Source organism: Mastacembelus armatus, chromosome 15, assembly GCF_900324485.2.
Source record: "Mastacembelus armatus chromosome 15, fMasArm1.2, whole genome shotgun sequence".
NCBI classification, from domain to species: domain Eukaryota; kingdom Metazoa; phylum Chordata; class Actinopteri; order Synbranchiformes; family Mastacembelidae; genus Mastacembelus; species Mastacembelus armatus.
In genome coordinates, this window is record NC_046647.1 from 3424221 (window position 1) to 3437376 (window position 13156).

Consider the following 13156-nt stretch of genomic DNA (forward strand, 5'->3'; position numbering starts at 1 on the left):
ATCCTCCTGAGAACCGAGGAAAATAAGTGTCTTCCAATTTTTCTTCTTTTTTGTAAATTCCTACCTATTTTTGGTTAAAAAAAAAACATGTTACAATTTAGGTTTTTTTAAATTTATTTTTATTTTTAATTTTATAGCATGTCCACTGTAGTGGACCATAGGACCGTTTTTGTGTGAACAAACTGTCCACTACAAGGGACACAAGTCAGTGGGCTGGGTCTCAGGAGGCTAGGCCTCCTTCCTGGCAGGTCTCACTTCAGCATCCTTTTACCAATGTATTCACTGTCCCTCCTCTGAACATGTCCAAACCATCTCAATCTGGCTTCCCTGGCTTTTTCTCCAAAACATCTAACATGAGCTGTCCCTCTGATGTACTCATTCCTGATCCTATCCAACCTCGTCACTCCCACAGAGAACCTCAACATCTTCATCTCTGCCTCCTGACCTTTTCTCAGTGCCACTGTCTCTAAACCAGACAACATTGCTGGTCTCACCACTGTCTTGTCCACCTTTCCTTTCATTCTTGCTGACACTCTTTTGTCACACATCACACCTGACACTTTCCTCCACCTGTTCCAACCTGCTTGCACACGTCTCTTCACTTCTTTTCCACTCTCCATTGCTCTGGACTGTTGACCCTAGGTACTTAAAATCCTCCACCTTCTTCACCTCTACTCCCTGTATGAGTCCCATTTATGCAGCTGATCACGCCTGGAAACCATAAAATATACAATTTATTTGTCGATCCATCCATCCATTTTCTATACCCGCTTTCTTAACCAGGGTCATGGGGATCTGCTGGAGCCTAGCCCAGCTCTCTTTCGGGTGATTTTGGACTGTGGGAGGAAACTGGAATACCTGGAGTAAACCCACGCAAACATGGGGAGAACATGCAAACTCCACACAGAAAGGCCTGAAAAAGTGTTCTTTTCAGTGTTACAACATTCAACTCTGTTCTTTCAGTGTTTCAACTCGTTTTCTGCAGAATCTGCATATCACATTTCTAACCCTGTTTTTATGGCGACAGATCTGAAACTGCAGAAGCCAGAGACTGGAACTCACGGATACCCCGCCAATCACATAGCTTCTAAGAAAATAAGCCAATCAGCTAACAGGGCTAGTCTAGACGGTGTGATTAGTCCAACTGGACGCCAATTCAGGTGGATCCCGTTACTCCATCCACTGTGTTAAAAATCAACAGCCCAGTTAACTGTTCTGCACAAACTGTACCTCCATTAGTGCTTTACGGTAATCATCTGTACTGACGTCCAGTGGAACTAATCAAACCGAGTAAAAAACTAACCAAGACGTTTAGCATTAATAGCTAAATATAAACAACCAGTTTTAACAAATATTTAGTTAAAACATGTTTAACGTTTGGATTTAATTACTTACCCATACTCCGAAGCAGGAGGTGGCGGTAATGCACCTATATTCCTGGTTTTCAACTACCGTTAAGAAGAAAAACGTAAGAATGTTAGCGTTAGCTAAAAAGCGATCCGAATAGGACACAGTTCCGCTAGTAGTAGTAGTAGAAGAAGACGAAGAAGAAGAAGAAGAAAGAAAGGAAGGAAGGAAGAAAGAGCGCTATGTTCTGGCGCGCTGATTTCAAAGTATAAACAAGATGGCGTTGAGGTGTGCATTGCAGTGTCTGAAGTTAAATGAAATTCCTGAAGGTAAAATGTAATGTTTTCACGCGTAATTTTTGTATTAATATTGAATGGCGAGGATTTAACCCCCTCGGACATTTTAGATCTCTCTCTGCGCTAAAGTTAGTATTTCCTGAATTATTTGTCTTGTTCCGATGTACAGAAAGAACAATTTTCCAAGTTTCATTCACATATCTTTCAAAATATACACTGAACGTTTATAGTTGGGAGACAGTGACGACTTTGGAGAAAACAAAAAACACATATACAAACAAAATTAATTAAAAAAGCAGTATGTTATGTTTTTTAGTCTGTGTATAGGTAGCTGTTAATTCTCAAGCTGGAGTGCTTGCGATTTGGTCGTTCTTCGTGGGTTTTCTCTTCAAAGCAACTTTTGTTTGGTAATTAGATAGATTTAAGTACAGAATTTGACAAGTAAATTCCTAGACATGTTTAAATTAGTGCGCTTAATTAATTTGCGATCACTAAAATAAGTCCCCGCAAAAGAACAGAAAATGCGTAAGACTGTAAGTGTCCCGAAAGAAGACCATAGTGGCATACAGTGTATGAAAGTTAACCTAAGACTTGGTCAATACTGCTTTGGGCTTTTCTAACCTAACAAAACAATTAACTGAATATATTAAATGTAGAAAATAATAGACACATTAATAGATCACTTGAGGCAGTCCTGTTTAAGCAGCATTCTGACAGATATTATCAGACTTCTAATATTAGTTTTCCCTACAGCTCCTGAATAGTTTAATTTAAAAGATACAGTTATCATTGTTCTGAGGAAAATTATGTTGGTTTAAACATAGAACATTTTAGAACACTTTTTTATGAAAGTTATGAGGAATGAGTGTTATCTCTCACATGTCTATTAGCTTTCCTTTATTTTACAGAGAACAGTTTTCCAGGTTCTGAAATCTTGTCTGTTATAGTGTTGAATCACTTCAGGTAATAGGATAACTGTTGTGATTTCCAGCCTGGGTGGAAGCTGTTTGGGACTTAGAGTTCACAGAGAGAAGACCACTAGATGACACCATACAGCAAGAGCTAATAGTCAATTGGGAAAAGGCCTTCAGAAACCTCTACCAGTGTTTATTGGTCCATGGTGTTGACCAGCAACAGTCTGCAGGCAGAGATGGCACGTCGGAGGTAAAAGTGATCTGTTCTCTCCTACAGGAACAATGACCCTAGAGTTTTTACAGCGTTATCTACACAGGTTTGCATTTTTTACCCTGTCAATATGAAATTGTTTGTCTGTGTTACATTTCCTGATTCTGTGAGAGCTGTCACAACATGGTAGGACAGTAGTAGTAGACTAGAAAAAGAACAATGTAGTTTTTTGCAGTTGATTATTTTAATTGAGTTTAATCCTGTCTACCTTGGGTTGAGTTTGAGGTTGGGGTTTTAAGTTCCTTTGCACAGGCTTGTTTATTTTTTATTCATAAATACACTGATCAGTCTTAACAATAAACCACTAGCAGGTGAATAACAATGATTATTTATTACAGTGACACTTGTCAAGTGGTGGAATATATTAGGCAGCAACTGAACAGAAGTTCATGTGTTGGAAAAATTAAATTAAAAATAGGCAAGTTTGAGGATCTAAGCACAAAATTGTGATAGGTATAAACTGGGTCAGGGCATCTGAGTGGTTTGGATATGTAGTGGTCAGTATGTACCAAAAGTACAAGATCCAGGTCAACCAGTCAATTGGCAACAGGGTCACGCCTGCCCAAGGCTCACAGATATGTGTGGAGAGTGCAGAGTACTCCATCTGGTCTGATTCCACAAGAGAGCTACTTTAGCACAAATTGCTGAAACGGCTCAATATAGACAGATATCAGAACATGTAGCTTGCTGTGTAACCACAGACTGGTCACAATGCCTATGGAGACTCTTGACTACCTCCAAAAGTAGTGGTCAGTCTGTCATTATCATTTATATCACTTAGACAGCCAGATTTGTGTGTATTGTTTATCTATGGAATTGGGATGTCCAGAAGTAATAAATCTGATCCATGTAAGTTCCATTTCACAACTTACAAGACTTAGTAAATATGCTCCTAACATCTTGGTGTCAGATACCAAAAGACACCTTAAGAAGTCTTCTCAAGAGGCAGAGCTGTTTTAGCAAGTTCAGAGCAACCTGTACAATATTGGGCAGGTGGTTTTAACATTGTAGCTGTATGTTGTGTGTATCAATTATAGTACATGACGCTAATCAAATGCTTTGTATCATTGATGATGAAAATATAAATTGGCTTTGGAGTCTTTTCTCGTCTGGTAGGGGCATAAAGTGTTGAACGTGTCCCATGTTGCATTGCAGAGTGTCTGGGCCATTCTGAAGGAGAATGGGACGACAGTCAAATCTCTGGTGGCTGTGTTGTCCTTATTTGTCTTGGCAGGAAAGTCTAAAGCCGCCAGTGTCCAGCAGAAAGTGAGCGGTTTGCATGCCGCTTCAGTCTACCTGCTGCTTTTGGGAATTCCAGGTAAGAAAATATAAGATGTCAGTCTGCACATATGGCTACATAAGATTGTGTGTGGGCTAAAGCAGATCTATAAAGAATGGTCCATAATGTCTCCTAAACATTGCGTAAGTTTGATCTGCAGCTACAAGAAATGTTTGAGGTTTTTGTTGCAAAAGGAGTTTCGACCATTTATTAAAGCCAAGGGTTCACTTGCTTTATTCGCTAGCGCTGTACGTTGCAGTAAATATTTTGTTGTAAATATATTGTTATTAGCCTAAGCATACTGTGTTTGTCTGTGCCTGTGATTTAGATAAGAGCGTCTGAAGTTAAATGAAATTCCTGAAGGTTAAATGATATGTTTTTGTGTATGTTTTTCACATAATTCTTGTATTAAAATTGAATGGTCAGGATTTAACAAACTTGGATATTTTAAGTCACCCACGTTAGTATTTCTCAAATTATGTGTCCTGTTTCGATATACAAAAAGAACAATTTTCCAAATTTCATTCACGTCTTTCAAAATAGACATTGAACCTTCATTGTTGGGAGCCAGTGGCGACTTTGGCAAAAACAACAACAAATACACAAATATACAAACAAAAGTAAATTAAAAATGCAGCATGTTATGAAAATACAGGTTATTCCCTGGAGTTCACATACTTACTCACTATTGTATTTAATTATTTCCAGGAAGCATTGCCAACAAGGTTTTCCATGAGGTTTTGTTTGACACATGCTCAAACTTAACTTCTCACTGCTGGCCTCAGGACTCAGGAAAAAAGCGAAAGAAACACAACTTTAAGAGTTCTCAGACAGAGGGCAAGCGCTTCAAACCACAGCGGAAAGACACTCCAGAGGTATAGTCTTCGGGGCTGTGCATGGGTAGTGGTTAGCATGCCCGACCATAAATGCGGTGATGCTGGTTTGTCTCCTGGACCAGGTGTCTTCTTTGCTGTATGTCTTCCCCGGCTCTCCCTCCCTCTCTACTATCCTCTATAATGAAGGCAAAAATGCGCCAAAAAATATAACTTTAGAGGTACAGTCCTGTTTCAGAACTGCAGGGCCTATGCAAGATATGGTGGAACATTGGTGGGCACTTTTGTACACTGACTTTAAATCTAGAATTTAAACTTTTTTTTTTGTTCATATTAAAAGGTCTAAGAGATTTATGACGGGCGAAAGTTACCATTGGATAAATTTTGAAAATATCGCTTTGCTGTAACCCTTTGATATGCAATGATAATGCATCTTTGAGAAAGATCAATCATATTGGTGGATGAGCCACATCTGACTAATTTCATTATGTTATAGCTAATACTGTTGCTGTGCAAATTGAAGACATTTTTAAAGACATTTTCGGTCTTGTTGCCATTCCCAGAAGGAAGTGGAAGTGGATGAGGCTGAGGAAGAGAAGGAGGAAGAGGAGCTTAATTTCTCTGGTCAGGACTTGATGAGCATTAGAGATGCTGTGGTTCTTCTAGTTCAAAGCCTTCTTAGACTCCTGCACACATTTCCAATAAAGGACAGACAACAGAGCTCCAGCAACTGTGCACAGGTAACTACTGATTCTATTATCATGCTCACTTCATAGCAGTGTTGGAAAGTGCATTTAAATCTAGTGATGTACATTTGTACAATTTTGAGGTAAGCTTTTAATAATTTTTGAGGGATTGTCAGGTGAATCAGTAGTAGGGATGGGTACCAAGGCCCAGTATTAAACAAGCCCCGAGGCTGAATTTTGGAAAACTGCAATATCGATAAGCTCCAGCCTTAACAGGGCTGTTATCAATATTAAAGCAGTCATGTTAAATGTGCATGTTTAGCCCACATAGTCAAACATCCATCAAAAAGTACATTTACATGGACAACTAAACTCTTAGTCAGATTAAGACAATACTCTGATTAAGAAACTGCCATGTAAACTGCGATTATTTTGATTACCTTAATCCGGTTAAGGTTATAGTTGAAGTAAGCAATAATCAAATTAAGACATGGCATATTCCTATTTGAGTCGCATTATGTCACATTATAATCAAATTCCATTAAAACCACTCTTTCCCACCAGTCCTTACTTCGTACTCTCATCCAGTACCTCAGTGTTTGTCATAATGGCATAATGTTGCCGAATGAAAGTACAGAATATGCCCGTTGTTGGAGAAGACGCGGTCATCTATGTGCACGTATTGCATAACATGTAAATAAGCCTAACTGCTCTTGAAGCCTCCAGAAAATTTAAAAAGAAATACCCAGAATGGTAGATGGTACCATAACGAACTGTATGATGATAGCAATGCCAATGTGAAATATTAGAGGGGCGAAAGTCAGATGGTGTGACGTCACTAGACGACAGACGTTAATGTGTCATTAATCGCTCTATAATGTAAAATGGAATATGAAAGGAATATTCTAAAAGCAACTCATGTAAACACCTTAATCAGAATACTGTGTTACTCGGAATAAGGTCATTTGGGGAAATGAGTCATTCTGCATAATGATAATCTTAACTTGTGGTACTTTAAGTGTTTTTTGCTGGAAAGTTGTAGGTACTTTTAATCCCATAACATTTTGAATGCAGAAACTTTACTTTTAACAGGGTATTTCCACTCTTTACTGCTGCTTTTACTTAAGTGTAAGATTTGAGTACACAGCTGAGGATATCATCCTGATCAGGCAGTCTTTCTTTCTTTCTTTTTTTTTTTTTTCTGCAGATCTTCAGTAAGCTGCTTTACTTTGAGCCAGTCATTGGAGAGCTAAGCTATGCTGCTGAACAGTGAGTTTCCTGGCTATTTGTCATTGAAGAATGTGTATGGGAGATCAGTGATGACAATTGTTATTTTGTGTTAATTTTAGCACCTGTATTTGATTTAATTTCAGTATTTTGATAATATATAGCTTTGATTTTTGTTAGTTTTACTTAGTGAAAAGTAAACATTTTGGTATAGTTTTTATCCCTTTATTCTTCATTTTTGGTTTCTTTCTGGATGGTTATAATTTCTTACAGCCATTTTGAGGCTACAGCTGTTGCCATCTCTGCTGTGTACAGTTACCATGGCTACAGGTGTTCTCATCTCTTGTGAGGTTTGGTGAAAAGATATTGTTCACTGTGCCCTTCTCCTCTGCACTATCTAAATTTAGTGATATTTTGACGAAAATTAAGGTTCACTGGTTTCAGCTTGAGAAGGGAAGCTTAATTGCGTGCGAACATTGTCTTTAGCATTTATAGGAGGATTTAGATCACTGCCAAAGTTTGTGTTTATTTTCATAAAGCTGTATTTTCTAAAAAGTGCTACCATGAGATAAAAGAAAGTTGCTAAATGTAAGATTCTTATGAACAGTAGTGAAACTTTTAAACAAATGGTTTTTTGGACAGTTTAGAAAACTTAGTTATCAATAGTTACTGTTTATGATTCCATAGCAGGTTATTAAATAAGACTTAGACAGTAATAACTTCATGTCCATTCGTCACATTACTGTTTACTTTTTATTTTTGTTACATTTTGTCATAGATTTCAAATCTTACTTTTTTGTCTTAATTTTGGTCTTGTCATAAGAAATTAGTCAAATATTATTTATTTATTTTAGTCTTGGGTATTTTTAATGAAATAAGCACTTTTGTTTCTGAACAGAGATATCACCAAGTTAAGGAGTGTTCCTGAGATGGCCTTCTATGGCCTGAAACTGCTCTGCTTACCAAAACATGGAGATCAGAAAGAAGTAAGATGGATAGGCAAATTGTACAGAGCTTTTGGTTTTACAATCATGTGCTCACATTGTGCATGACTACAGGCATTTTGACTATTTTACAGTAAGACTAGACCTGTGATAGACCTGTCCAGGGTGTACCCCTGCCTTTCACTCAAAAGAGAGCTGGGATAGGCTCCAGCAGATCCCTGTGACCCTGGTTAGGAATAAGCGGGGATGGGTGGATGAATGGATGGGTAGACCGTCTCACCAAATGAATAGTAGAGGAAACACTGCCTGGGTTATACCTGCTGTGTTCATTTTTTGCTACTAGAGTGAGTTGTTTGTAATTGAACTTGATGTCTGTTTTACAGTCCCTGAGGGTGGTTTTCCATCAGCTTCTTTATGTGATCTTGATGATGAATAAAGGCAACAGAGGGAAGCCTTCCCTCCTCATACCAAGTCAAGCAATCCTTGCCACTCGTGACCACGCCATCCATTTTGTTTGGTAAACAGCTGTGTTGTCACCTTATTTTAACTATGCTGCGCAGTTCCTTGTCCAAGTCTGGATATTGTGTAAAACGATGTTAATATCCAAATAAAGTGTAAAAACATATTACGCCTTCACAGTAATTTGAAAATGAACAGTTCTTACATCAAGCATCTCATGCTGAACTATGATTGGAATAAAATCCTTTTTTCCACTCGATATCAGACTGGCAGTTTGGGGAAAACTTACTCAACATCAGTAGTAAGCAGGACAACATTTAACATATCAACAAAGTGAAATAAGGAAATTTGACAGTTCTCTAGTTTATCATGTTTTTTTTTTTTTTTTATTGTATTTCTTTCCTTTTTACAATCCTCCGGTTCACATTACTGTACAGAAAATCTTATTTTATCTGTAACCTTGACATTCTATCTATAAATATTTCTAGACAAAATTTAAGGGTACCTATGCCTCTCTCTATTTAATCAGATATATTAAATCATACATTACATTACACTTGCTCATTGTCATAAGCATAATGTAAAGACGGTGCCATTAACCCCATCTTTCAAATATTCCTTTATTTCTGTTTGGTGGATGGTGTATAATGTGAGATCCAGATTTTCACATCTGGATTGGTTGTTTAATTGCATGAAAGTCATAAGCCCTATCTAAATTTGCACATCATTTTTGTGTTTGTCTACAGTCATCTTGTGGATGAGATGAAGCAGCTGGCACTGCCTTTCCTGCAGATCCTCCTGCAGCATATTTGTATTCAGGTGAAAATTTCATAAAACATTCAGAAGTAACCCATATGTGAAAATAAAAATGCTATTGCCAACTGTTACTCTGCTAAATTTATGATGGCAGTTATATCTAAGGTGGTGATTGTGTTGATAGAATAGTTGTTGTATAGCTAATGAATGAACATACCTTTAATTTTTTTTTTTTTTTTTTGGTGTTTGTGCTGTGGTTGTTTAGATGGTGGAGAAGAGTGAGTTTCGAAGCCATGGAGCCCAGGCAGTTGGTATGCTGACATCTCAGATGGAAGGCAGAGATTACGCTTACTTCATCAAATGGCTGTTTAACTTCTCCAGACATTCAAAGGTAATAATTTGACACTTTCTTCATTAGAACTTAGTTCTACTGTTTCATACCGTATTAACATATATTTAGCTACGTTAGTCTATTTACTCTCTGTGTTATGTAATAAGTCAGTCTGCCTCCTGTCCACAGACTTTCTAGATACTGATATCACAATTCAAAGTGTCTAGTTTAGGTTTTTTTACTGCAGTATGTTTGCGGTGTCCTGGCGGTGGCTTTGTCAGGAATGCGGTGGTATTAATCCTGCGGCAAGCTTTAAAAAAAAACAAACAAAAAAAAGTGTAATCCAACGTGTAGTTCCTCTTTCTGCCACCAGGTTTTTTATAAGAAACTTCAACGATTGTTGGTAAGGATGGTGAAGTTACAAAGTGTAGCTCTTTTGAAAGGGGCATTTATACCATTGCATCACTTGCCACTATGCGCATCTTTTCTCTAAACCACAGGTGTGAAACGCCACTGTCCTGCTTGTTTTCTAACTATCCCTGCTGTACTCACTGCTGATTACTTGGATCAGGTGTGTTCAGTTAATCAGATGCGGCAAGGGCAGGGATTGTGGGAAAATAAGCAGGACAGTGGCACTCGAGGACTGGAGTTTGACACCCCTGCTCTAAACAATCAGCGGCAGAAGTTTTGATAAACTAGAAAGGAGCTTGTATAGGTCTACTGAGAGCCTGTGACTCCAAAACAAAATTCACAGCTGCAGTTAGTCCTTTGTACTAGGTTTGGTGTCTTTTTGAATTAAATCCTTTTATCAAATGCCACACCATCTCAATTGGGTCTTTGGCTGTATAAAATAAAAGCAATGCAGAGACATTTTGTTATACTACTACTTCAATTACCTTACAGCTACAACTGTACTGAAAAAAACAAACAAAAACAACCTGAATAAAAAATAAATAAAAAAAACCTTTCTGAATATAATTAAATACATTCATTAAAAAACTGATCTGTGTTTGCAGTTTAGTTGCACAGGAATATCTTAGAAAAGAGGGGAGTCTGATTGTCATCATGAAGTCAAGTGAAAATTACCCTCTGTGGCATTGTTAGACTTGAAAGCAGAACTCACTCTTCAAAAATTGTGAAAAAATGTGGAAAATTTCCCCGTTATTATTGATGATTATGTTTTAAACTGTTCAGAAATAGGGCTAAATGCGTTTTAGTGTTAATTTTACTATGTCAACATATACAAACTGCCTTAATGTCTGATCCTCCAGCAATACAGTTTTCTGACTGTAGTTTTAATTTTATTTACTTAGTGTCTCACAATGAAAATTAAAAGTAATTCCCATCTTAATCTTCGAGTGCAGCTTTGAGAGGGATTCCACTCCGAAACTTCTGAAAGCCCAGCGCTGTTTACCACAGCCAAACCTTCCCTATTGTGCTACTGAGTGTTACTGTAGGGAAAAGCAGGGTCATTCATTCAAAAAATACATTATGACGGAATATAATTAATCAAATATGTGCATTTATATCATATCTACGTTTGCAGTAGAATGTTTTGGAAGGAGGTTTGACTGATTGTCCTCATGAAGTCAAGTGAAAATATTGAAGTAACATAAGATCATCACACGATAATCACAGGTTATCGCAAACCCTGACGACAGGGCTTTTTCTTTCCTTCAGTTTCTAAGTACGCATTCGTTATAATATGGGCTACAGTATGATCTGTGCATGCACCTGGGTGTCACTGTAAGCTGAGCACCACCTACAGAGATTATAGTGTAACACATGCCAGTGTGACACTTTGAACCTACTACTAGCAGGAAGGTCATAGCTCCAGGTGGCTGACATAGTCAAAGCTACAAAGAGTAGGCAAAAATAACAATTCACTTCAATTAGCATTTATTGTTGTTTCAACCAGGTTGTTTCAACCAGGTGAAACAGCATTCTTCCAGGATATTTTAATATACCATTTAAAAAAAAAAAAAAAAAATACTGAACTGAACTGACCACACATCTGAGTAGGAGAAAAATAATTAAAGAGACTTAAGCTACACAAAAGTGGAGGAGTACAGGCAATGCAGACAGTACATTAGACAGTATAAGACAAAGGGCAGCACAATTAAGCACACAGTGTTGATCAACCATGGTTATTCAGTTCAATTCAATGCTGCCTATATCCACCAGTATAAGTTAGTACTTAGTAACCTTAGGTCGTTTTCACACCTAATTGTCCGGTAGACTGGGTTCGATTGGGGACCAATTTGCAACATTTTCAACTGCTCAGAGTTCGCTTTCAGACTGCACTTTGCTAAATGAACCAGTCCTTTTGAATAACGTATTTCCCCCCCTTGCCTGTTGTAGCGCTGCACCAAAAATTACTGAAGGGGAAGACAATTCAATTCAATTTTATTTGTATAGCGCCAAATCACAATACAAATCATCTCAAGGCACTTTACTAAAACTAAAAACCCAACAATTCCCTTATGAGCAAGCACTTGGCGACAGTGGAGAGGAAAAAACTCCCTTTAACGGAAGAAAAAAAACCTCCAGCAGAACCGGGCTCAGTTTGGGCGGCCATCTGCCTCGACCGGTTGGGGTGAGTGGATAGAGCAGAGAGAAAAGAACAGCAACAATAAACAACAAATAGACACTGCAAGGTGGTGGGGCCAGTAACTGCACATCAGCGATAAACAGCTCCAGGACCAGGGACACCTGCAGAAGGTACAGAGAGAACAGAGAGAGAGGGAGAGAGCACAAACTAGGGGAGAGAGAGAGCACAAGGTTAGTAACATTCAATGGTGGAATATACATGAGGTGGGAGGAGAGAAGAGAGAGGAGGGGAAGGGGGGGGGGGGGGGGGGGGGGGGGTTAGGGTAGGGGAGCTCAGTGCACCGATGGTCCTCGGGCAGTCTAGGCCTATAGCAGCATAACTAACTAAGGGATGGTTCAGGGTTGCCTGAAGCCAGCCCTAACTATATGCTTTGTCAAAGAGGAAGGTTTTAAGTCTAGCCTTAAAAGTACAGAGAGTGTCTGCCTCCTGAACCCAGGCTGAGAGCTGGTTCCACAGGAGAGGAGCTTGATAGCTAAAGGCTCTGCCTCCCATTCTGCTTTTGAGAACTCTGGGAACCACAAGTAGGCCTGCACTCTGAGAGCGAAGTGGTCTATTGGGATAATATGGTACTATGAGGTCTTTAAGGTATGAAGGAGCTTGATTATGAAGGGATTTGTATGTGAGAAGAAGGATTTTAAATTCTATTCTATATTTTACAGGGAGCCAATGAAGAGAAGCCAATATAGGAGAAATATGATCTCTCTTGCTAGTTCCTGTCAGGACTCTGGCTGCGGCATTCTGGATTAATTGGAGGCTTTTTATTAAGATATTAGGACATCCAGATAGTAATGAGTTACAGTAATCTAGCCTTGAGGAAACAAATGCATGGACTAGTTTTTCTGCATCATTTTGAGTCATCTAGTAGTCTGAGGATGCAGTGTCTATAACTGCAGAAAACACAAACACACACAATAGGTTGTTTTTGTTTTGTTGTTATTTTCTATACTATTCAGACTATTGCTGGCAGAGTTTACTTTAGTGTGCCATTGCTCTACTGTACAGGTGAATCCCAGAACCTCCATTTTCCTGGAAATTAATTTGAAAACTTTATTTTTGTGAGTGGTTACGAGCAGCTGTGATTATATTTTTGTCTGCCCATATTTCTGTCAGCGCTTTTACCTCCTCGCTCCACGTCTGACCCTGAGCCATTTTCTCCCTGGCTATCATTCTACATGTGCACTTGTGTAGGTTTTGTTTTGTAG

General features: G+C 38.5%; 1 protein-coding gene across 3 annotated transcripts in view; it reads left to right on the forward strand.

Annotated features, from left to right (window-relative positions):
• The first annotated feature begins 1520 nt into the window (after nt 1-1520).
• ncapd3 (non-SMC condensin II complex, subunit D3) overlaps nt 1521-13156 on the forward strand; it is a 58981-nt gene continuing 47345 nt past the window's right edge. For 2 of the 3 annotated variants that reach the window (XR_003295818.2, XM_026309002.2), the window contains exons 1-10: nt 1521-1676; nt 2635-2807; nt 3984-4146; nt 4816-4982; nt 5504-5680; nt 6834-6895; nt 7752-7839; nt 8181-8314; nt 9003-9075; nt 9278-9403. Coding sequence is in view for 2 of the 3 variants with exons in the window: in XM_026309002.2 (XP_026164787.1) it covers nt 1625-1676; nt 2635-2807; nt 3984-4146; nt 4816-4982; nt 5504-5680; nt 6834-6895; nt 7752-7839; nt 8181-8314; nt 9003-9075; nt 9278-9403 (1215 nt within the window). In the remaining variant the exon portion in view is untranslated. The remainder of the gene's footprint in view (nt 1677-2634; nt 2808-3983; nt 4147-4815; nt 4983-5503; nt 5681-6833; nt 6896-7751; nt 7840-8180; nt 8315-9002; nt 9076-9277; nt 9404-13156) is intronic. The other variant, XM_026309003.2, reaches the window with a different exon arrangement.